The sequence below is a fragment of the Oreochromis aureus genome, linkage group 1 (genome assembly GCF_013358895.1).
Source record: "Oreochromis aureus strain Israel breed Guangdong linkage group 1, ZZ_aureus, whole genome shotgun sequence".
Classification (NCBI taxonomy): domain Eukaryota; kingdom Metazoa; phylum Chordata; class Actinopteri; order Cichliformes; family Cichlidae; genus Oreochromis; species Oreochromis aureus.
The window spans coordinates 24,441,070-24,467,065 of NC_052942.1; the positions used below are offsets into that span (position 1 = coordinate 24,441,070).

At 39.7% G+C, this 25,996-nt stretch overlaps 2 protein-coding genes across 2 annotated transcripts; both read left to right on the forward strand.

Moving 5' to 3' along the window:
• tcf25 (transcription factor 25 (basic helix-loop-helix)) lies at positions 1–17,795 on the forward strand. The gene is made up of 18 exons (XM_031759575.2): positions 1–358; positions 1,689–1,835; positions 1,934–2,002; positions 2,127–2,251; positions 3,237–3,302; positions 3,421–3,503; positions 4,780–4,910; positions 6,348–6,447; positions 7,709–7,802; positions 7,960–8,052; positions 9,960–10,065; positions 10,163–10,322; positions 10,498–10,585; positions 10,719–10,877; positions 11,039–11,129; positions 12,395–12,474; positions 12,582–12,657; positions 16,502–17,795. Exons 1-18 carry the CDS (start codon positions 137–139, stop codon positions 16,667–16,669), a joined length of 2,058 nt encoding a protein of 685 aa, XP_031615435.1. The 5' UTR covers positions 1–136; the 3' UTR covers positions 16,670–17,795.
• Positions 17,796–22,444: 4,649 nt separating this feature from the next.
• Positions 22,445–25,996, forward strand: mc1r (melanocortin 1 receptor). Its single transcript, XM_039611193.1, has one exon. It carries the CDS (start codon positions 23,250–23,252, stop codon positions 24,225–24,227), a length of 978 nt encoding a protein of 325 aa, XP_039467127.1. The 5' UTR covers positions 22,445–23,249; the 3' UTR covers positions 24,228–25,996.

Sequence of the window (25,996 nt, forward strand, 5' to 3'; positions counted from 1 at the left end):
AGGCATAAGCGCAGAAACATTTCGAAGAAGAAGAAAAGGAACCCAATGGAATTTGTCCTCAGTTCACTGGTCTGCTAGCAAAACAACAGTTTTAGTCGTTAATATTCAAGCGTGTGTGCCTCATGAGTATCAGAGAATGTCTACCCGGGCTCTTCGAAGGCTTAAAGGGAAACAGCGAGGCCAGGAGGCGTTGGACTTGGGGGATCTAACTTTGGGTGACACCCCGGAGGAGCAGGCTGAGGCTGAAGAGGAGCAGTTGGACACGGCTAACGTTTCTCTTTCTTCTAACAAGAAAAATGACGGCCGAAAGGCTAAGAAAAACAAGGCTCAGAAAAATTTCAGCAACATTTATGAGTTGGTAAGGTGACGGTGTAATCCACCACTTATCATGAAGTTAGCATAAAGTTAGTGTCAGTTTCTTAATGGCGGCTGTTTGCGGCTAGCTCTCTCTGGACTAGCCGTGTGACATGATGCCCAGCTGGCTATCGCTTTAAAAAATCGTCCAAATGTAGGCTTTGTTTATACCATCAGAAAGTACACCGCCAGAAAAGGTCTGGTATTTGTTTTCAGCGCGTCACTATTCTTTTAAAACTTACCTTTAAATTGGACTGTGATTGCACATGGACCGACAATCGACAGCTGTCTGTGTGATTCCTCATCAACACGAACATAATCCGAGTGGGTTGGGAGTCGTACAGGCGCTACCTTTTGTACTTACTTCTACTTATTGTGAGACTTAATATTTTTTTCAAGGTGAATGTGTGTGTTTTAATCTAACAAACTAAAACCTACAGAGCTGTGAAAAAGTATCTGATCCCTTCCTGATTTATTTATTTTTTCTCCCCATGTTTGTCACACTAACATGTTTTGGAAACTTTGGTTTAATTTTACTTGCCGCGACCAGGCTTGATTACTGTCAGACCTGTTGAATCAATAAATGACTTAAATGAAACTGAACCTGTCAGACAAAGTGTAGTAGGTTAAAACATCTCAAAAAGCAACACAGCGTGCTACGCTCTAAAAACACTAAAGAACAGATGATAAACAAAGTTTCTGATATATATCAGTCTGGAAAGGTGTTACAAAGCCCTCTTAAGGCCATAATGAGTGTCATTATTCATAGGTGACGAAAACCTGGCACAGTGGTAAACTTCCCCTCGAAGTGGCTGGCCTACAAAAATCACTCCGTCAATAACTCATCCAGGAGGCCACAAAAGAGCCCAGAACATCACCTAAAGAACTGCAGGCCTCACTTGCCTCAGTCTGAGATGCTTTGGCATGACCTTAAATAGGCCAGTAATGCTTGAAAACCCTGTGGTCGAATTAAAACCACAATAGAAGAATTCATCGATGGCAATGTGAAAGACTCATTCCCATTTATCAGAAGCAGTTGTTCTTGTTGCCATGGGTGGCACAACCAGTTATTAAATTTAGGGCTAATTACTTTTTCACAGGACTATAGCTTGTCTTAACTTAAGGCCAAGAAGGAAAAATGGTCACAGCATATCCACAGTGTCGCCAGCATTAAAGGGTTTCTTTTGTTTGAACACAGATTTTTGTGTATTAAATATTGTTTTGTGTTGGAGTTGTTGCTGTGGCATGTTTACATTAAAAGATGACGTTGTGATGTTACAAAGTGGGACGGGATGCTTTCAGAGCTTTAAATGCCAATGTCCCATTTTTACCAGATCGGTAGTGCAGACATCGAAGGAGAAAAAATTTCACCTGATGAAGAGGCAGAGAAACCAAACAGAAACAAAACAAGCGACCCAGCAAAGAATGACAATAGAGACACAGAAAAAGCGGATCAAAAGCATGAGGGAGAGTTGGACAAGGTAAAATGAAAATAAAGCGACAATGATGCATTTCTGCAGTCTTCTAGCTCTGTGGAAATCTGATCTTATTGTGGATCTTTGCATCTTCTCTTTAACAGCTACCTGGAGACAGGGTTAAAAAGAAGAAGAAGAAGAAAAAGGCAAAAGTGACATCAGAAGATGGAAAGGTAACATATTTACTATATACACTATATATTTAATTAATGCTTTAGAATCAGAAGGTAAACTTACAGTATGTATAACTTGAGCCCCTCTTTTTGAACTGACTGTGTGTATGTGCTTTATGTTCAGGAGGCTGCAGCAGATGATAACATTGATTTATTGCTGGAAAACTTGGAGCAGTCTAATGGTCTGAGTTTGCAAAATGACGATTCTGGAGTGTCAGACAGAAGACCTGTGCTGCATGTGGAGCACAGGTAAGGACATGTTTGATAAATGCAACAAAAGTGGCACAAAATGATCCTAATGGCACACCTTAGGATCATTTTTCTTTAACCAAACCTGAACAGCATTTGTCTTTATATATATTTGTACACAAAAATCAGTTTTTTAGCATACTGCATTAGTTCAAAATATAAACAAAAAATGTATCAAATTCATTTCATGGCTTTAGGATTTTGTCTTCAAAACAGTGCACAGCTGTCATTCCTTGATTTAGTCAGTTTTAAGTTTGTTTGTTTAATTTCTGTGATTCTGAAATGCTGCCATGTGGTGGCGCTTGGCTCACAGAAGAAAACCAAAACATAATAAGGCCATTTATCGTACGGATTGTACAACAGTTTATTAATACCAAAGTGCAAAAAGTTAAAATGGTTTAGAAAATGTTGCACAAGACAAATCACCAGTGTCGATGGCAAAACATCATTTGTTCCTTTCTGCATTAAAAGACTGTTATAGAACAAACACTTTTTTGTACCAGTAAGTCAGCTGGGTGGTTCCAAATAAATGTGCAAAACAGTCCGCACAGTCAAATTATAATATTAAGATGATTAGCAGCCACTGAGACATTTCCACTCAACTGTATTTTTCCTGTGGCTTTCGTGAGGACCTTATTTGCTGCTTTCAACTCGCAAAAATACAGTTAATCATGTGAAACTCGTCTGTGCCCGAAGCAGTAAACAATTACACTGATGACCTGGTTTTATTTTGGTTCTGTACTCTGACTGATATAAAGTGTGAGGCTTTGAAATTGGGTGTGCCTCTGGTACGATCACTTCTTAATCTCAACACTGATATGGTGTGTTTCTCATGGTCCTCAGTTAAATTGTCTGCTATATTATATTGTTTTGAAATTTAACTTTTTTTTTAATGGATTGACAACCCAATTATCTATTTCAAACAGCCTTGGAATGCATTTCCTCCACCAGTTCAAAGTGAATTTCATTTTCTGTGTTAACTCAGGAATCTCAACCCTGAGACGGAGCTGAAGAGATATTTTGGGGCTCGAGCTGTTCTAGGGGATCAAAGGTAATAGCAAAACAATTTTTTTTTTTTTTAATTTAAGTAGTCAGTGCCACTTTAAACAAATAAATGTATTATATAATCTATAGTTTAAAATATAATCTTGTTGCACTTTTTTTGTTAGGCCTCGACAGAGAAACAGACAGTTTCACCGTACCACTTGGATGACCAGTCCAAAGGACAGCTGGCCTCGCTTCAGCCGCCCAGGTAGGGCTGTTCGATATATCGATATATATCGGATGAGGATATAAAAACGTCTATAGTTTCATTTTACGCTATCGTTTGTTTCGTGGTGTCGCAAAATAAACTGTTTACGGCAATATTTTTTCATCATTTTGATGGTCACTGTAGTGGCTATATTAATTTCTTAATTTCTCTCTCTCTCTTATATTTAATATAACCACACTACGGACAGACAAGCGCTTGTTTTTATGCGTTGCGGTTAGCAACAACGACGGTAACACCATCGCGTGTCCGCTTGTTTATGTTCCACATAAACCCTTCACAATAAAGCTCAAGATCCTGTTGAGACTTTTCAAAATAAACTCAATCACGTAATTTAGATTCACATAATTTACAGAAAATGTTACATTTTTGTGATTTATATCGTTATCGGACGATAGAATTCTTATATCGGGATATGAGATTTTGGTCATATCGCACAGCCCTACGCCCAGGTATACTTTTATATGTGAATTAATCTTAAGGGATTTTATTTGGTGTGATTTGCTGGTAATTTCAGCAATACTTTTAATGATGCTGTAAGGTAGACTTTATCTGTTGCGCTCCGCTGTTTGAAACTAAAACATGAAAAGTTTTGTGATTACCTAATGGTTATTTTGGGATATGATTCAAATGCCAAAACACCACAAGAACGCTAATGATGACACTCAGAGTACAGGCAGCTTTCTGTGTAAATAAATGGTTCGTTAGATTGATGCACATGTATTTTTCAGTTGTCCCAGGATGAGGACAGTTTTGCCCTTTAAGCTCTTATATAACAGAGCAAAAGCAGAAGACTCACAAAAGCACACATAGCTGTGGTAAATTAGTTTAGGCCCTCTACAGCAATTTATATCAATCAAAAGCTCCTGATCTATTCTCTTTTAACTGTACATAATTCAAGCTGACAGGCACATAATGGTGTTAAGATCTTTTCATGCTACTTTATCTTGTAGTTTGAAGGAATTACATTTAGGGTAAAAGTTCTAAACTGTGCTAGTTATAAGAGATATTTAGCTGTAACATGTAGTGAATGTTATTTGATACTGCCATCGTAAGACCACCTCATTGTGAACGTACTGAAAGTCATCGTTGATGGATTATGAATCACATTTTCCTCATCTAATGTAATTTTTTTTAATCTATTAAAAAAACTTATTTTCAATATTTATTAGTTGTTTATCAGAGTGACTTTAAATATGACATGAGTTGTGCTTTTCTTTACGTGTTGCTTTGTTCCTTCTGCCTGACCTCTCCACAGGAATCTCAATGACCTTACTGGAGACAAAGGACGGCATTCATTACTTCACGTTTGAGCACAGTCGGGAATACCAACAAGTACAGTTCAAGTTCCTGGATGCTGTCGAGTCCATGGATCCCAACAACATTGTGGTAAATGAAATCCTTCAGTTGTGTGTGTGTGTGTGGGGGGATCACAAATATCACTGAAGGGGGGATAAAGTGCCTCATGTATAAACATGGTGTAAAGTTAGTGGATGGTCCTTTTAGAAACTCTGTGTTGACAGGATCATGTTTACCTTGCAACAGAAAGACTTAATCAGTCACTATGTGTCAACCTAAATGTTGGCAACCAGCTTTTACTTTCAAACATTTAAATCTGCACTGAAAAACCCTAATTATTTTAACCATTTAATGGAAAGTGAAGTAGATACAATGTAAAGATAAACTAGGTTCATGATGGATTTGAGTGTGGAAAACAAAGCCTGTTTCATCTTTAAGACTTCCAAGAAGAATAAAGACACCATTAAGACATGTCTCCCTATAATATATAAATATATGCATGTATGCATATATTTATGTATATATATGTATTTGTTCTGTCTGATCCTATCCAAGAATTAGACTCTATATAAGATGGATTAGCTTCTGGATGTGAAAGTGAAGCTAATGCTTAATACATCATACCACTTTATTTGTAATCATCAGCAGGGGGTCTTCTGCTTGCAGAACGGTGTCTGAGTCCACCGTTTAGACCATTGTCACTCATAGTGACCCGCCCGTTGGTTGTTGGAAGTTGTTAGAGGCTGCTTGTTGCTAGGTATAACTAGCTGGATAGAGGGATACAGTGCTGTGTTTACTGCTGACTGTGAATGTACTATGTAAATTGGTAACTGAGCTTTCAAAGTAAAAGCTGCGCTTTTTGAAATGTGTTGGTGCAGGCATAAAGCAGAGTTTTCACTTTGAAGGGGAATCTTAGTTTCTGGGTTGTCAGACATTCTCCAGCTTTTATTACGTCTCTGCAAGCAGTGAGTGACTGTTGGAAGACAAGTCTGCAATTATGGCAATCTGATAACAACCAAAGGAATTACAAGGTTTTTGGTACAGGTCCCTTTTTTATTTATTTATTTATTTATTTAATGACCAAATTCATCTAGTGGCAGTCAGCAACCACCAACCAGTTTGGGAAAATACATTTTTCACCAGCAGCAAGTCGTTGCCAGCAGGTTGCTAATGATATTTAGGGCTATGTGATCGATGCCTTACTTGACCTATGACTTCAATAAAAACTTGATTTTAAGTTAAATCAGCAGTATCGAGTAATATTACATACAAAGTGATCATTTTTAAATGATAAGAAAAAAGGTCTGTAAAACAGGGGATATTACAGGGTTAAACAGGTGATGTCAACCTTATGATTGGTTTCTCACCGCTTGCTTGTGATGTTGTGGTTAAAAATTAAGATGTAGAGTGCCCAAACACTCAGCTCGAGGCTTCAACACAGAGTTTTACAAACCAGTGGGTGATGATGCAGTACACTGTATCCAATTTTTATGTACTGTCTGTGTCGTTTTGTTTTTTCCCGTGCAGGCCCTGCTTCAGCTTAACCCCTACCACATCGATTCCTTGCTGCAACTTTCTGATGTCTGTCGCATACAAGAAGACCAGGAGATGGCTAGGGACCTTATTGGTGAGGATCATTGGATGCTCTGTGTCATGAAATACACTGTTAGGCAGCGTTTTTTTAATGAGGATAGCCGGGGATCCACTCTGTTCAACCACAATCTGTTAAGAGCAAATGACGCATCTAGCTTCAAGGGAAACTAATGATCTGCAAGTACGATGGTGATTTATTCAGATATCTTTAGACTGTAATGAAATTTTGAATCTTAACTGGGTTGTGCTTCATTCACTTGTGTGACCTGCACCCACCCTGGCGTTCTGATCTCAGTGACTTAATACATGAACTCTTTCTGTTCTTGCTGTAGACAAGAGGTTTTGGTACAGACATGAAATGCTGCCTATCTTAAGGCATTATTCTGCCTTTTAAGTGCATGTCTGTTGTTCATCATCGCTAAGAGGGCCGAGCATATACTGTACATTTTTTTTTTTTCCCCAGTATTAACTGATTACTTAGTTTGTTTTGGTATATGAATACCTTTAGAATTCAAGCATTTAATGTTCCATTTCTTTCAGTATAATTACAAATTTAAAAATGTGTTTTATCATCATTTGCAAAATAAAAAAAACAAAAAAAACCTCTGAACTCTCGATCAGTTAAAACCATTTAAAGCAAAAACACTGGGCTTTCTAAACTATAGGTGATGATGATGTGACACGGTGCCAGTTGAGGTTTTGTCATTTTCTTTTTTAACCGTTTTGCTGGTATTAAATTGATTTTTTTTCCCCTTTTTTTTTGTTTTGTTTTTTGTCTGTTCTAATCAACTCAGTTTATCCACTCCCAATATCTGATGTTTTGTCTTTGTAATAATTTCAAGTAAAATGCATTTTACCTCATTTCTAAATGACTGTTTTCATTTGCATTTACAACACAACTATCTTTCTCCAAGTTGATTTATATTTTTTGTTATTTCAGAGGTTAGGTAGTTCCTTGATATACTGTGAATAAACAAACTAGCCACTGTTAACCAGTCAAAATTCATACAAAGGACAATGATGGGTTTAATTTCACAGGCGCCATCCTAAATATGTATCTGAACTAGATTGTGCAGAAGACCACAGGGATACTTTGTCCTCTGCAGGGATAATTTGTGTGATTTGCGTAGGAACACTGCACCAGCCAAATGCAAGCTGAAGGCGTAAGAGACGGTGTTTTCACTGCTGGTACATGTTCATGTACCAGAACTTTAAAGGTGGAACGATGCAGCCTTGTATACCTATTAATAGTCATTTCCTAAGTAAAAATGTATTTTTGTTTTTGTTTTTTCCAGAGCGAGCCTTGTACAGCTTTGAGTGTGCTTTTCATCCTTTATTCAGTCTGACGTCGGGCACCAGCAGACTGGATTATCTGAGACCAGAAAACAGGTTGGTTGTTCCCTTTTGTACTTTTTACAAATGTTGTTACACATTGTACTTTTGTTAAACATCTTGTAGACTCTACAGTATAGTTTTCAACTTAAATTATATATTTATGAAATGATTGAACTCAGCAATTCAGTAATTCAATATTCCCTGTTTGCAGAGCATTTTATCTGGCTCTGTATAAGCACATGATGTTCCTGGAGAAGAGAGGATGCCCAAGGACAGCTTTGGAGTACTGCAAACTTATCCTGAGGTATAAAAAGAAAAGCTTAAGACGTGGGAAAGGATAAGATACATAATTAGATATGAGAAATTTATGATAGCAATAATAATAAATCCTCACTCTTCCCTATTCAGACTTTGCCCCTTTCAAACAAACTTTAACTGTTGTATAAAAACAGATTTTAACAACTAATTTACAGTGCTGTGAAAAGTCTTTGACCTTTCCATAATATTATGGACTCCTGTGAAAAACCAAGTTCACCCAGTGATTCTATAACTTTGTGTAGTTGCATGTTTTCTGTGACTTTATCACCTCTCACATTTTGGCCTCTTGTCTGTATAACATTGCTTTCGTTCAGTGATATTTGTGAGGATTTGTGATGCTGTGCATTATAGTCAAACATCTCCACTTTGGTCTCATCTGTCCAAAGGACATTGCACAAGAATTTTGAAACATTGTTCAGATGCAACTGTGCAAACCTGAGGCATACTGGCCTTGTCTTAACAACGCTTCCAAATAATCCATCTTTGTTCAGGCTTTCTTTTCACTGTCATGAGCTTTGACATTTAATATTTTTTGCAGTTTCCCTGAGCATTGTGCAGTCTAACCCTGGGGTGTATTTACTGGAACGTCCAGTCCTAGGAAGATTTTGTAACGCACCTGAATGGTCCAAACTTTTAAATGGTCAAAACTGTTTTACTTGGTGATGATCAGTTAATCAGCTGCATTTGATTAGCAACACCTGGCTGCTACTTACCTTCTTAATTGCAGAGGAATTAATGGGCTGATTGGACATGTGAGCAATAATGATACAAGAACACAATCTTTTCTACTCAAAGAGAGAGGATGCACATTTAGACGCTTTCACTGTCTCATTACATGAAAAGTATTACATAAATTACTTTCTAGATAAACAAGAGGAACCTTTATTCCCTTTATAAAGTAAACACTAAACAGACAAATTTGTTGAGGCACCTTTTTTATGTGCACTAATGTGGTGAGACTGTCTGCTGATAACGATCGGAGATGGACTCAGAATTATTTATAAGGTAAAAAACAAGTGAACATGTGTTTCAGATTCATTCAGGTCATGTATTGAGATTCGGGCTAATATCATGACCCGTCCTTTACACATAATAGAATTAAACTTTTATGGAGACATAATCTAAAAACATTCAGTTCATGTGTTTATATCATTACCTCTTGTGTTATGTTGCTCAAGAAATCACTTACCATAAAGCTTTTCACAAAGTGTTCCTGTGGGGACACTGCTGCCATAAGCTTCAGCTTTGCAGACTATTCATATAGTAGTCAATATTTTTTGTGATTTTCATCAAATTCCGGCTTCCTGATTTAATGTTCTGGCCTGAAGAGCAGCAGTGTGGTAATAAAAAGCACTGGCCCTTCATCACCGGCAGATATTAAGTCATTGTTTGCTTTAACAGAATCGTGAAAGTGTTGCTTGAAGAAATGCTACACATACATTATATGAGATGATTAAAGAAGATAATTAATAATCTCATCTGCTATGATGTTTAACACACAGACTTTATTTGTTGTTATAATCACAGTTGTTCTTAAAGATTTTTTTTTTGCCCTTAGATTGATTTTAAGCTATTGTAAAAAGAGACTTGTGTGCATAGATTAATAACTCCCTCCTGGTTACTTCAGTTGGTTTTCTGCCTGAGGGTGAAAATTTACTGAGGAAACAAACAGCAAAGCAGTGGTGTTTTGGAGCTGTCTGGTTTCGACCTTCTTCATTAATGCCGTCTTTACTAAATTCACTAAATGCCATAACCAGCAGTGGCTGTAATGTCTGAAGCACCGTAAGCAGCCCAGATCATCGTGGTGTGATAGATTTATTTGTACTTAGTCTAAGACACATCTTTGTCATGATTGTTTCATATTAATTTTTTTTTCTTCCCCATTTGAATTAGTTTGGACCCAGACTCTGACCCTCTTTGCATGCTGCTGCTCATTGATTTCTTGGCACTTCGTTCCAGAGAGTACCAATCTGTCCTTCAGATATATCAGGACTGGGAGGTAAAGTGTGCACCTACTTTCTGTGTGCGTGCATGAGTTAGTGTGCCACTGTTAAATTTTCAGTCTGTCACAGGAATTGTTTGTTTTTGCTTTTCAGGAGCACAGAAATCTGTCTCAGCTGCCAAACTTTGCATTCTCCACTGCCCTTTGTTATTTTCATCTAAGTCAGCAGGAAAATATAGACCCTGAAGAAAGTCACAAACAAAGGCACAAAGCTGACGAGCTGCTGCAGATTGCCCTTATCATGTTCCCTGCAGGTTAGACCCTCAGCAATGAACTGAATCAAATGGTTGCCGTTTATTTAGCTCTTCATGTTCTAAGGCATACTTTAAAGAATTTTAATAACTTCAAGGACTGTTACCATTCACCGTTTGAAAAGTGTAACTTTGTAATTCCCTGCCCTTTGACGTGTTTCCCTTCTCCCCGCTATAGTCTTGATGCCTTTACTGGATCTGTGTACTGTGCAGCCAGATGCTGCAGTCACCTCCCATAGTTTCTTTGGTCCAAATAGTCAGATAAGGTGATGTATGCTGTCTTTATTTTCCGAACTATTGCACAATGCAGGTTTTTAAAAACAATACAATAAAATATGTTTTTTTTCCTCCGTCTTTGTACTCTCATGTTAAAGCTCTTTGCACTTGTTCCATCTTTAGGCAGCTGCCAGCTCTGGCTGAACTGACAGGTTTGTATGTGGGGAGAACTTACACTCTGTGGAGGGAGGCAGCAGTAATGCTTTGGCTGGAAGAGACGGTGAAAGAAGTGCTACGACGAGTTGATGCCAAAGACCCTGTAGTGGAGGACTGCCAAAACAAGTAAGCTTTTTTTTTCCTTTTGTTTTTTAACATTAGAAGCATTTGTTGATGACAAAGAGAGGCAAAATTAACTGTGGGCTGGGTCTTACCTCTACACTTAGTATTCCTTTAATTAAAAGTACATGCCTCTCAAAACCTTCCCCTTCATGTCTTTCTAATAGGAGAAAGCAGAGGTACCAAAGTGCACCAAGGAACATCCATCGCCATGTCCTACTCTCTGAGATCAAAGAAGCCACCTCAACTCTGCCTCTGGTAAGAAACAATCACCATCTGCACTTCAGTGTCTTCTATTCTGAGAATTGCACACAGCAAATTGCAAGCCCAGTGAAGTGTAAATGTTTTGTTTTTTTCTTGGTTACTTTACCTTGATTAGGGTACTGAACAGTCTGAGGCACCACTCTGATAGCAGAAAGCATACTCCAACAATTGCTAGTGACACGTCTCACAGTGTCTTCAGTTCACTCTCCAAATCTCTAACTCTAAATCACAGAATAATTGATCTCAGTATCATTGTGGAGAAATGATTCCCTGTGAACAAGCACACAGCCACAGTGCAGAGAAAACGGAAATCTCTGGCAGAACCAGATTATGGTGTGTGGTTAGTGGAAAGCGGCTAGAGAAAAGAAGACCTTTGAGAAGCAATAGCTGTTTTACAAACTATTAAATTGTCTAATAAATTTTAAATTAAAGTTTTGTACCAAATGTAGTTGCTTCAGAATCACATGATTACAGCTGTATTTCGTAACTCTAACAGAAGTCTGCTGTTCTCCAGCTCGCCCAAGTCATCGCCCGTAGATTTAAAAATGGTAAATGGCCTGTATTTGTATAGCGCTTTTACTAGTCCCTAAGGACCCCAAAGCGCATTACACAACCAGTCATCCACCCATTCACACACACATTCACACACTGGTGATGGCAAGCTGCATTGTAGCCACAGCGACCCTGGGGCGCACTGACAGAGGCGAGGCTGCCGGACACTGTTGGCCCGGGTGAAGTGTCTTGCCCAAGGACACAACGACCGAGACTGTCCGAGCCGGGGCTCGAACCGGCAACCTTCCGATTACAAGGCGAACACCCAACTCTTGAGCCACGATCACCCCAAGTAAAACTATAAGAAGACAAATTACACTGCTCAAAAAAATGCAGTGGATTAAAAAAACACATTAAAGAAACACTTGATCATCACTGTATAACACAGAGTCTGTTAAAACTCACACATCTCAATCTGTCCAGTTAGGAAGCCTACACATTCCTAACTGGACAGATTAATATCACTTAAGTTTAACTGTGTTTTACTGTAATGATCAAATGTTCCCATGTTTTTGAAGTTTATTTCTGAGCAGTGTACTTTGTGGACAACTTAAGTTCTTTTTTTGTTTGTTTGTTTGTTTGTTTTTAATTACCGAAGAAAGAGTCCAGACAGCTTAAAATCCATCCATCGTTTTGCACACACACATTTGATAACTAACATGTCTGTTCTATTTTCATGTATTTTTTTTGGTTTGTTTCACCACCAGGAGGTGACCACTCAGCCTGTGATGGGGTTTGATCCTCTGCCCCCACTCGACTCAGTGATGTCATATACACGACCAGAAAGGTAATTGTGGATCCTTATACTTATGCATGCTAATTTCCTCTTATTATTTTTTTGTCTCAATTTTCATTTTAACTTCATGGCTTGTTTATTTTTGGGTCTGCATATAGGCAGCGTGTTGGTGCATCCAATGAGAGTACACTGTCACTGTTTTTCCGGTCATTGCTGCCAAACTTTAACATTCAGGTGAGTCAGTCAAGATCAGTATTTTTCTAGGGTCGATGTCTATTTTAGACTTTATATTGATTAACGCTTGTCAGGAAGCTTTTAAATGCACTCATAACAATTTGTCTTTAACTTGAGTTTTGCCTCCCCTCTGTTTTGTACTGTGTTTGCCACACAGACTTGCAGTAGAGCCTTTTTCACAAGCACACAGACACATGCACATAGCAAAACAGGAGGAAGAGAGAGTAACTAGTTTCCTTGCAAACTGTTAAATTAAGCTATCTTACAATAAAACAACAGACAGATATATCATTTGTAGGGCTGTATTATCTTATTTTCTGGTGCACTTTCATTTTTAATGTGTGCAGTGGTATAACATTGATTGTGCATGTTGGTTGTGACAGAAATGTACTATTGACGATGAAGTTGCCAGTGGAAGAGGATAGATGGATGACATTCACTTATACTGTAGATGTCCCTCCTCACCCTCAAGAGCATATGCTACTGCTATAGCTTCTCTAAACAGCTGCATAGGCTTAGAATACCATAAAAAACAAATAAAGAACCCATAGTGTGTGCATGTGGTAACACCATGTGACTAAGCTATAAGCCCCTGACAAAAAACTCATTTGTTTCTTTTAAAATTGTGTAAGCGCAGTTAGTGAATGAATCATTATGAACTGGTGAACTCAGAGGGCTGTAAAGTGATTTAATTATGTTCTCCTTGGTTCTCTGATTTCTTGCAACGCTGTCTGTTGAGTTTACTTAGAACATCACTAAAGGAGCTCAAAGCTTTGAGTGAGAGTTTACTCCCACTTAAGAGATCTTAACTCTAACAGAGACCAAAGAATTTAGACTTTTTGCCTGAGAGATGAGACTTGAAGAACTGAAAAATCAGGATTAAAAATGAAAGACAATAAACAATAATTTTCAAAATTATTATAAATGAATTTGGTGTCAGATCACAGAATTTAAAAAAATGTCTGGCTCTCACCTCCTGACAAGAGCAAATGTTGTTAACCTCTACTCTGTGCAGGTACTTTGTAATTATGCAAAAGAAATTAAAATTAGAGACATAATAAATCAAGATTTTTATTCTTCCGTAATAAAGTTTAATAAAGTGACTCACTCTTTCACCTTCCATGTGGGTCTGACATGTTCTGATGACAGTCATACCTCTTCCAAAGCAAACTCCAGTCTAGTGTTTGCCCTCAACACCCTGAACGATGCATTTCAAGCAAAGTTGTGTTTTGGGGTTTTTTGGTTTGGTTTTATTATGACTAAAGCAGACATGCACAGATACACCCATTTAATAGCAGCACCCTGCAGGGCTGCGCTGGTAAACGATCTGGGAAAACATTTTAACACACATCGATGACTGATGGAAGATTTCCTCTTAAGACTCATGGTCACCCTAAGGGGATGACAACCGAAAAATATCAAAGAAAGCATATGACCTTATTACAGTTAATTCTGTCAACCATTTCCAAGTTGAAGAAAACAACATTCATGAAGTGCAAAGTTGACTCAATATCTCTGCTTTCTCTTTGCTAATAAGGAAGTTTAGTGCTTGGATTTCTTCATTAATTCACATTTTGTTCATCTTGGATGACACCCGTATTTGTAAAATAAGGGTTCTTCTGTCCATCTGTTAACGTGTGAACACGAAACCATTTTCATCCCGTTTCACACAAACCAGCTTAAAGCCTGCTGAGTTTTAAGTTTAAGTAGTTTATATAGTGTAGTGTGGCTCACAGTACTTGTGCAGTTATTACACATTTTAGGTTAACCATGTTTGAGAAATTTGAGGACGTGGATCTATTTTTTATTTTTTATTTTTTTTTTAGATATATTTTATTAATAGGAAGTTGTTTAGTTAATTGCATTAATTTAAATGTCAAAACGTGGAAGCTTCATTACATAAACTGTTCAATTTCATCATGATTTACATTACTAACTATCTTTCATTCTAAATGATGTCAGCAGCCCATTCTTCAGATACAAGATGTAAGCAAATAGTGAGGTGAATGAGCGGGGAGGATGATTTTTGTCTCCATATTTTCTTACGTCTTGTTTCGTCAGAATGATCTGCAGTTAAGCTCAGAGACTGTGTGAAAGAGAACCAATGTATAAAGATTACACAGCGCACACATTTTTATGCTGGGGTTGACAGTGAGACGTGGAACAATGTTTGTTTTTTTTGTTTTTTTTTTCACTAGTTGCATTCAGACCAGCAAAAGCATCAACTGTAGTTCTCCCTGCAGAAACTCTCTAGGTGTTTTTTTTTTTTTACAGTGTTGCAGCATTTTAACCTAACATCTTACCTTTAATACCTTTTAACTAGAAAAGGCTTTACAAGCGTTGATCATTGCAGTCGGACAGCTGAAACAACGTTGCTAAAATACAGCATTTCACTGATCTATGTTGGCCATAATTAACATGGACCAACACTGATTTCTTAGCAGAAATTTACAAGATGCCGCTGTTTAAGGGATAAAAATGAAGAGCAGTGTATATAACAGTAAATATACATTCTCACAGCATCAGTTTCTGTGATGTTTCTGGCAAGGAAAATGTGCTGAAGAGAGGATGATTTCATCTACTTGGCACAAGCGATAAAAAAAAAAGAGTGCACTGCTTTTCACAAAATCTGCTGATCATAAAAAACTCGCTCGTATGATTTTGCATAAAAGAGGCATTCAAAGGCTTTTTGGTAAACAAGTTCATAATGTGGAAGTTTAAATGGTGTACTTTTACTCTGCAAATATATCAGAGTGTGGATTTTAAGTAAAGCCCTTGTATTTGAAATTAGTAAAAAAATTTTTTACTTTATATGCCCTTAAGAGGAAGGGGAAAAAAAACTGCAAACATGCTTTCTGTGTGCAAATGGTATATGAATGCATGGAAAGCAGCACCTATACTGAACCCATTTTGACCTTGTTTGGTTATTTTCTGCAAATAAAAACTTGCTCTAAGACTAAATTGAAAGATTCCTTTAACTGTTACTTTATCTAATGTGTGAAGGTGATTATTGCAAAGACGCCACGTCCACTTCATGGCTTAAAGCACTTCTCTCGCGCTACACTGATCACGATGCGTGTCTGGTTTATGTCCAGTTTTCCAATGACTGGCCTGCTGAACATGAATCTCCTCATTGGTCTTACAGGCTCCTGCCAGCGTGCAGCACACACCAATCTCTGCCACTTTAAGATACAGTAAACGTATGGCAAACACTCACACAGTCAACTGTACATGCTTACTGTTAACGGATATGCCCGAGGCATGTTTCCATCAGGACAGTTCCATCTCTGTTATCCACTTATGGAGAGGAAGAGATACAATATGGATAAAGGAAATATAGTTAAGAGTTTAATATTTAAAGAACAACTTGACCGTAAAGTAGAATTACATTTCTGAAAACAACCTAAAGTTGTGTTTGATAACATGAACCCTAGATTACTCTGCTATATCCAATGTGGATGCCATATATTTATTTGGACACCATCAGTACAGTTTAACCATTGCAAGACATTACTTTACCATTTCCGAGAACAAATTAAATTATTAGGACATTGTAGCGGAGCACTTTGGGTAGCTCTAGCTCAGGAGATGGATTGGGTCATCTAATAATTGGGATGTTGATGGTTCAGTCCCTGGCTGGAACAGCCAAATATCCTTGGGAAAGATAACCTGATGCATCCACTAGAGTATGAATGTGTTTGAATGTTAGATAGAAAGAACTTGCATAGAAAAAAGCACTTGAGTGAATGGGTATGAATGAGGTACTTTGTATAAAGGGCTTTGAGTCCTCAGGTAGAGTAGAAAAGCAGTTTGTAGACTGAATAATCTCTCCTTCATTCTTAAGGATCCACCGAGGCAGGAAGATGACATGGAAGTGGCTCGAGCTGGTCAGGAGCTGAACCAGGAAGTGAATCGCCTAATGGTGGCAATGAGGGACATGCTGGCAAATATCCGGTTTCAGGAGCCACCAAGAGAGGACAACCCCTACAGAGATGATGATGAATGGGACTGAAAGAGGAGATAGAGGTGGACTAAGTGATGGATGAAGAGGAATAAAACTGAAAAAGAAAGTGATGTTAATAATTACAAGGAGAAGAAGTTGGACAGCTGGATATTATTTTGTTGTCATAATTTCAAAATATTAGACTGATTTTAAAAAAAACAAACATAAATACTACTGGGGTAATGTAGATGGATGTGAACCTGGCAAACTTTGTTCCAAGCTCAGAAAGCAGATTGTTAGTTGGACCTGTCATGTTGCCAAGGTTAAGTGTATTATTTATAATTATTAGTTCCATAATCAGTCTCCAAGCATTGTCAGTTCAGTAGCACTAACTGATAATAAGTCCTGCTTTTCTTCCTCTGGTTTCTGGCTTTCTGAGAGTTTTTCATTTTCTCTCATAAACACTCGCATTGGAAGGCTTTACGAAGCTAGAGCAAGATTCATGTAGTCTCATTCTGAGTGTAAGTTCTAAAGCAAACTGCTGCTTATCTGCACTTTAGTACATTTACACAGAATCATAAAATTTTTATTCTCATTGATTTGATCACTCCCAATAAAAATAAAAACAAACTCTGAAAAATCCCTTGAAGTTTTCTTGAAGGCTAAAATTATTACTTTTTTTTAACTTGAATATTTTAATGCGTAGCTAGTAAAGCATTTTAAATCGATCAATTCTGTTTTTCTAAAAAGGAAACTGCGGTTTTTTGTTGTTTTTTTTCTGGCGCAAATTCAGTTAGTCATGCCATCCATTTAGGTCTTATTTATAATTTGAACTGAATTATAGTTGATCCACAACTAAGCATTTGGGGGGTATGTTCATTTCTTTTATTTTTGCAGGGATTCTGTAGCCATAATAATCTTACTGTGAGATTTCTATGATTTTTCTGCTGAATAATTAAGAAGTTCCAAAATATAACGGGGGCCACATGAAAAGATTTAAAGTGTTTTGACTCTTGGTAATAAATTACATCAAATTGAGTCATTTCTGATGACAAACAGTTCCACACAAACCTCAGCAAGATGCTGCTTGACCTGATGACGCACTTCTGTTGTGACCTGTTGCAAAAAGCATTAAAAGGTCTTCCACGTACACACCTGACATCATTTTAAGCATCCTTAAACATGATAAACTAGATTTGTTTTGTCTTTGTGGGCTTTGTGGTATTTTCTACTCATTGTCTTAATCATCTTGGCTGCTGTTTTTTGTTTGTTTGTTTAAATTCTGCTGCTTTCTTTCTCTAATATTCTTATTACCTCTCAGATTTCGGCACGGATTCTCACATTTCAGTTTCAGTTTACTTGCCCTTATTGACAACGCAGCTATGGCAGATGTTTTCATTTTTATCTCTTAAACTGGTTATTCAGTTAACTCTTTTCTGTGTACACTCCGATTCTCATGACCTCACTTGATTATGCTCATTCGCTGCACACTAAATCTGAAGCAGTAACTATGCTTCTGTTATCATCAGTGATATTTATCGTTTTTAACTTGTGCTTATTTTTTTAACACTCTCTAACTGTTGCCCTTTCTTCTCAGTGTCTTTTCATATTATCCATGGGATACGATTCACCCCATTAATGCTTTACAGTCACTGTTCGAACATTTTTTTTCAATACAAACACAAACACGCCTGAGGTCTGTTACTCTCAGTCAAACAAAGGACAAAATCATTGCGAGATGCTGTACACACTTGAAACAGACCTACTTACTTTGTTTTCCAATGAGCCACAAGGATGTGGGTGACTGTGCTGGATGGTCAAATGAGGTCATTGTTCCTAATTCACCTGGAGCTATGGGTGTTGTCGTGAAAACTTCATGTGATCATTCTGCTGTATTGAAAGCGCTTTCAGATTAGTGCCTCAGAGGTTGCCTGATTACCACTGGTGCTGTGGGTTAAATGTAACCAGTTGCCATAACATTTAACAAAAACACCTAGAGCAAATTGAAATTCCTGAAAAAAATGAATGCAGAGTTACAACAAATTGTTCTTTTCTTCAAAAAAATATTGTGCAAAATTGATTTCAAAATTGTTTTTCGTAGTCACACAGAAGCTCTAAACCCCTGATATTTTTGTCATTGTATAAATTAAATGATGCAGCAAATCCTTAAATTTCAGAAGCTGGACAGAAGCCGGTCTGCTACTTTTTTTCATGACGTGTTATTCTGTTCATAAGACCCGGTGCACCTAAACGCGTAGTGAGGGTGTGCTGGGAACGTCTAGCAGAGGCCCCAGTCCGCGAGATCTTCAACGCACACCTCCGGCAGAGCTTCAACAACATTCCGAGGGAGACTGGGGACATTGAGTCCGAATGGACCATGTTCAGCGTCTCCATTGCCGAAGCTGCTGCATTGAGCTGCGGCCGCAAGGTGGTTGGTGCCTGCCGTGGTGGTAATCCCCGAACCAAATGGTGGACACCAGAGGTGAAGGGAGCCACCAGGCTGAAGAAGGAGTCCTATCGGGCTTGGTTAGCCTGTGGGACTCCAGAGGCAGCTGACAGGTATCGACAGGCCAAGCGGAATGCGGCTCAGGCAGTGGCTGAAGCAAAAACTCGGGTGTGGGAGGAGTTCGAGAGGCCATGGAAAAAGACTTTCGGACTGCCTCGAAGAGATTCTGGCAAACCGTCAGGCGTCTCAGGAGGGGAAAGCGGTGCTCTACCTGCACTGTGTATAGTGCTGGCGGTGCGCTGCTGACGTCGACTGAGAAAATTGTCAGACGGTGGAAGGAATACTTCGAGGACCTCCTTAATCCCACTGACACGTCTTCCGAGGAGGAAGCAGAGTCTGGGGATGAGGGAATGACCCGCCAATTTCTGGGGTCGAGGTCACTGAGGCAGTTAAACAACTCCTCGGTGGCAGAGCCCCTGGTGTTGATGAGGTCCGCCCGAGTTCCTGAAGGCTCTGGACGTTGTAGGGCTGTCCTGGTTGACACGCCTCTGCAATGTTGCGTGGAGATCAGGGCAGTACCCTGGACTGGCAGACGGGGTGGTGGTCCCCATCTTTAAGAAGGGAGACCGGAGGGTGTGTTCCAACTATAGGGGGATCACACTCCTCAGCCTCCCCGGGAAAGTCTATGCCAGGGTGCTGGAAAGGAGAGTTCGTCCGTTAGTCGAACCTCGGATACAGGAGGAACAATGCGGTTTTCGTCCTGGTCGCGGAACACTGGACCAGCTCTTTATCCTCTCGAGGATACTTGAGGGTGCATGGGAGTTTGCCCAACCAGTCTACATGTGTTTTGTGGACTTGGAGAAGGCATTCGACCGTGTCCCTCGGGTGTCCTGTGGGAGGTGTTATGGAGTATGGGGTGTCTGGCCCACTGTTACGGGCCATTCGATCCCTATACAACCGTTGCAAGAGTTTGGTTCGCATTGCCGGCAATAAGTCGGACTTGTTTCCGGTGGGTGATGGGCTCCGCCAGGGCTGCCCTTTGTCACCGATTCTGTTCATAATTTTATGGACAGGATTTCTAGGCGCAGCCAAGTGGCGGAGGGCTTTCACTTGGTGGCCTCAGAATCTCATCTCTGCTTTTTGCGGATGATGTGGTTCTGATGGCTTCATCGGTGGGGGCCTCCAGCTCGCACTGGAACGGTTCGCAGCCGAGTGTGAAGCAGCGGGAATGAGGATCAGCACCTCCAAATCTGAGGCCATGGTTCTCAGCCGGAAAAGGGTGGAGTGCCCACTCCGGGTCGGGGATGAGTTCCTGCCCCAAGTGGAGGAGTTCAAGTATCTTGGGGTCTTGTTCGCGAGTGATGGGAGAAGGGAGCCGGAGATCGACAGACGGATTGGTGCTGCGGCTGCAGTGATGCGGACGCTGCACCGGTCCGTCGTGGTGAAGAGGGAGCTGAGTGTAAAAGCGAAGCTCTCAATTTACCGGTCGATCTACGTCCCGACCCTCACCTATGGCCACGAGCTGTGGGTAGTGACCGAAAAGAACGAGATCGCGGGTACAAGCGGCAGAAATGAGCTTCCTCCGAAGGGTGGCTGGCCTCTCCCTTAGAGATAGGGTGAGAAGTTCGGCCATCCGGGAGGGGCTCAGAGTAGAGCCGCTGCTCCTCCACATCGAAAGGAGCCAGTTGAGGTGGTTCGGGCATCTGACAAGGATGCCCCTGGGCGCCTCCTGGGTGAGGTGTTCGGGCATGTCCCACGGGAGGAGGCCCAGGGCAGACCCAGGACGCGCTGGAGAGATTATATCTCGGCTGGCCTGGGAACGCCTTGGTGTTCCCCGGATGAGCTGGAGGAGGTGGCTGGGGAGAGGGAGGTCTGGGCTTCTCTGCTTAGGCTGCTGCCCCCGCGACCCGACTTCGGATAAAGCGGATGAGGATGGATGGATGGATGGTGTTTGCCTGCATGACTTGTCACTTTTGATGATACAAATGAATTTGAAACCAGATAAACATGCCCAAGAAGTTGAAGTTGAAATTATTAAATTTGATTTAACAAATTGTGTGAATATGCATCAGAGTTACTGTGCCGTTGGTTTGAGAAGCAAGTTTAACCACAAACAGCACGTTTTGCTCTATGAACACCAAGATTTTCACTTGCACATTTGTCTTAAAGCTATTTAAAACTTATTTTTAATGGAAATCATTTTTAAGCACAGGTAGATGTGTGGATTTTGTCCTGGATTACCTAAGCCTTAGATTTGATATTTAATGTTTTCACAATATGTACCTGGTCAGGCTGACCCAGGCCAAGAATTGCCTCACAGTGTCTACACCAAATTTAGAATTATGCATCTGTGTATATTTTTTTTTAATTGTCATTTATAGATTATTGTCCTAAATTAATGTTTCAGAGAGCAGTGAAAGTTTAGGTTCAAGTTTTCCAACCGTTTATTGTTTCAGAGAAAGATCTTTACTATCACACAATTTCCTTTGTTGTTAAGACATCATTAAAGTCTTCATAACTTACCATCCATAATTATTTAAAGATGTTTTAATACTTTAAAATGAAAAAAATATTGCAAAGCAGTGAAGGAGAGCCTTGCATGTGTGACAGTTGCACATGTGTTTCACACACTCACTGAATTAGCAGCTCAGGTGAATTTTGTGACATCCCCAAGCCCTCATTTGGTCACAGTTAGCTCAGAACAAATGGATTCTGATTGTTTTTAGATTATTTAGTTACATTGCAGGTGTTTGTGCTTGCAGGAGCAGATGCTGTGTCTATGTTAAGGGACCAACTTTGTTCCCTACTTCCACCTACTTCCTGTGTCTGCAGGAACCTGGGCAAATATGATTTGAGCACAGTGTCAAGATCCCTCTTGACACTCTTTATTACTGTCTCATCAAAAAATACACACAGACATGGCGTGTGCATCTTTATGTGCAGTTTCCCTAAAACCACAATTTTCCCCTCGATTTTACCCCTAAAATCTGATGTATACACAATAAATATATACACATACATACATACATACATACATCAGCCTGATTATATACCATCAGGCTATAGAGAAAAGTCATCAGGTTTCATGCTGAAAGAACGATGTTTAAGGAATTTACTGCTTTAAATGTGGAAACGGTATTTACAGGCTAAACTGAAGTTGTTGCATTTAAAACTAATATTTTTAAATGAGATGTCTAAGAACAAAACAGGAGGCTAACTACGAGTAAAGATTTAAATCTGCTTTCCAGAAAGTATAGTACAAGTTTTCAGAGCTTTTTCTTTTTTAGCTTCCAGAAATTATATTTTGGCCACCAAGACTCTGATTAGAATAATATTAGCGGAAGTGAAGCACTTACTTAAAGCAGAAAGGAAAGTGTTAAAAACAGATCGAACTATTACTGAATTCAAACCATCACCGTTCAGCTCTCTCCCAAGAGAACTTGGCACAACTTTCGCAGACAGGACCGCAGCGCAGCTGACGCTTGTGAGGAGGAGCCGCCTGAAGTCATTCAGGACGCAGCATCGCTGTGAGAAAAAATCCGGCGTATCTCTCTCTCTCTCTCGCTCTCTCTCACTCTCTCTCGCTCCCTCTCTCTCTCTCTCTCGTTCCCAAGATACTAGAGACAGTGTTCATTGTCACCATGCTGGTCAGAACAATCTGAACTAATGGAAGGATTCTGGTGGATCGGCTGCTCTGTTTGAGGAAAAAACGTGAACTCGGAGTGCAAGATTTTAGTGGAGAAGGAAATATTACAGATGTGCATCCCGGAGCAGCTGGTTGGATAGGGCGAAAAATAATAATAAAAACTCAGTAGGTTATAGTAAAAATAAAAGGATTACTCGAGTCAAGAAACGCATTTTTCACCGGGACCAACGTGGTAGCACCCCGATGATTTTTCAGGCTATTTAATGGCTGAAATAAATATTAATACATATACTTGAACTTTTGAAGTGGAGTGTGAGGATACTGGACGGTTGAAGCTTCCATGGGTTTAACAAACAGTTCGGATGAGTTGCTTGAATTCCCAACCTGCTCAGAAGCAAGCTGTAACTGCGACAGCTGATGTAGAGGCATCCTCTAAGCTCCAGAGACAGCTGATGAAGGTTCCTTACTCAGTTTAAATCTGTGCTGCAGCAGCCTAAAACCCACACAGAGCACCTGAAAAGCTAAAAAAGCTTGCAGTTACCTAATAGAAGGCAGACATGGAAATGACCAACGGGTCCCTGCAGTATCCCTCCATACTTCACGCGGACTTCGGACCGCTAAATGACCTTCTGGAGGAGAACGAAACGAACTCCACCGCAGGAGAGCGAAACTGGCTGAACTGCGTTCAGATCCGGATCCCTCAGGAGCTCTTCTTGGCACTGGGACTCATCAGTCTGGTGGAAAACATCTTGGTCATTATGGCGATTATTAAAAACCGAAACCTCCACTCGCCCATGTACTACTTTATCTGCTGCCTGGCCGTGTCTGACATGCTTGTCAGCGTCAGCAACGTGGTGGAGACCATATTCATGCTTCTCAATGACCACGGCCTCCTGGATGTGCACCCCGGTATGCTTCGCCACCTGGACAACGTCATCGACGTGATGATCTGCAGCTCCGTGGTGTCCTCTCTCTCCTTTCTGTGCACCATCGCTGCAGATCGCTATATCACCATCTTTTACGCGCTGAGGTATCACAGCATCATGACCCCTCATCGCGCCATCGTCATCATCGTGGTGGTGTGGCTGGCCAGCATCACCTCCAGCATCCTCTTCATCGTATATCACACCGACAACGCCGTCATCGTGTGCCTCGTCACTTTCTTCTGCACTACTCTGGTATTCAACGCCGTGTTATACCTGCACATGTTTGTCCTGGCGCACGTGCATTCTCGGCGCATCGTGGCTTTCCACAAAAACAGGCGCCAGTCCACAAGTATGAAAGGAGCCATAACCCTCACTATCCTGCTCGGGGTCTTTATTTTATGCTGGGGCCCTTTCTTTCTACACCTTATCCTCATCCTCGTCTGCCCCACCAGCCCCTTCTGCAACTGTTTCTTTCGAAACTTTAACCTTTTCCTCATCCTCATTATCTGTAACTCCCTCATCGACCCGCTTATATACGCGTACCGGAGCCAGGAGCTGCGTAAAACCTTGCAGGAGATGGTCCTTTGTTCGTTTTGCTTTGGCGTGTGACATCGTGGACATTCATGAACAAAACCGAGCGCAACACAACATTCTTCCTCTGTCTTCAACATGTCCGAAGATAGAATAAGACACAACTGATATATGTTTAAACATGCAGATGTTGCCCGTGCGCGAGTGCACATGACAGCTGAAGACTCTGTCAAACTGCAAACATTTGATTAATAGAACTGGGTTCCGTTTTAGCTGTAAATTTATTTATTATTGCGTTACACCAGTTTTTTGTTCTACACTGGGAAGCTTGTGGATAATCTCGTATGTCAGTCAACAGTGTCAAACACTACTTACTGTTTCTGGGGTTTTTTTCTTTCTTCTGTAAACATGTTTGATTTTTTTTGTCTGAAAAGTGCCTCTTATGGTGGTCAAAATATGCTGCCTTAATTCTTTTTTAAAGGCGTTCAATTATTAGAATTTCATGAAAATAAAAAAGGAAGTTTACTTTCATTTTTAAAATGGCCAAGAACAACATCTCTATCCCTTTTAAGATTATTTATTATTATTTTTGAATCAGTATCTTAATGACATTTTTCTTTTAAAGAATGATGTGCATTGCAAGAACTCAAAAAATAGAAGCAGCGAATAATCTCTTAGTTACTGCGGCTCAAATGCAGATTATTTTATATATAGACTGTCTTTGGGAAAATGTTCAAGCATGGTGCAAACGGAGCAGGGAACAGATGAAACACAGCTTGATTGGAGAGGGCATCACACTAAACCTTAAAATGACACTGTGTGGCAAACTCAAAAATTACTGTTACAAAAATAAATGTCAAATATCCCAGTGATTTAAAAAAAAAAAAAAGAAAGAAAAGAAAAAAGGGGACAAAAATCACATGAACATGCTTGGTGGTAGGCCTGAGGCTCATGGCATGAGAGGGTTTATGAAAGAAGAAAGAAGCCATGTCAAAGATATATTTCTGGAAGTTTGTGGGTTCTCTGAAATCCGCAAATAAGGGACAGTTTGGGCTGAAGTTTTTGATATGTAGGACAGTCTAGGAAGGAACGGACTAAAGATCCATGATTAAGAACACAGCATACAGGTTACACCAAGTCCAGCTAATGTAATTAATTAACTTCAATGCATAAATTAATTATTAACATTAATAATTTGATGCATATATTCCATGGTGTTCTTTATTTATCCCACATAAGTGCTGGTAACAGGGCCTGCATTTTGCACTCTTATCATTTTCTATAAAAAAGCTGAAATTCATCCATCTTAATTTAAACCCTGAAAAGTTTTAAATCCCCACATGATGGTGGGAAGAAAGGTCTCTGGGTTATCAAGCTGTCTGCCAACAAGTACATAAAGAATCCATGATGGCAACAATGCAATGTGTAGTGTGCATACGAAAGTAGACTGTTGTGCTCTGTGTAATGTTTTTTTTTTTAGAATCCATTTTTTTCTTTTTTTTGTACACTTTGTTTTTTGCATACTTGATTTATTAGACTAGCTTTATTAGGATTGTTTTCAGAGTGCTGGCTCGATATAGAACTGATAATATACAACACTGTCATGTATAAGTCTTTAAGAAAACCTCTGTTAAAGATAATGACAGTCAGGGCTTCAGTATACGGCCACAAATAAACATCGTTCCATACATAATGTAAAATGTAAAATTATAAATGTGGGTGTTTAACAAAAAAGAAAAAAAGAACAGCTGTGTGCATCCAGCGTAAACTTAAACTTGAGTAAAACAGGACTATGTTGTTCTGTATGTCATATGTATGTTAGTGGAATTGTTTACCTGTTTTCCCAA

Excerpts from the sequence above, each read along its gene's own strand:
- mc1r (XM_039611193.1), top strand. The coding sequence starts at position 23,250 with ATGGAAATGACCAACGGGTCCCTGCAGTATCCCTCCATACTTCACGCG.
- tcf25 (XM_031759575.2), top strand. The coding sequence starts at position 137 with ATGTCTACCCGGGCTCTTCGAAGGCTTAAAGGGAAACAGCGAGGCCAG. Across the intron at positions 2,252-3,236 it reads GTGCTGCATGTGGAGCACAG|GAATCTCAACCCTGAGACGG; the intron begins GTAAGGACATGT and ends GTGTTAACTCAG. Across the intron at positions 10,323-10,497 it reads CCTTATCATGTTCCCTGCAG|TCTTGATGCCTTTACTGGAT; the intron begins GTTAGACCCTCA and ends TCCCCGCTATAG.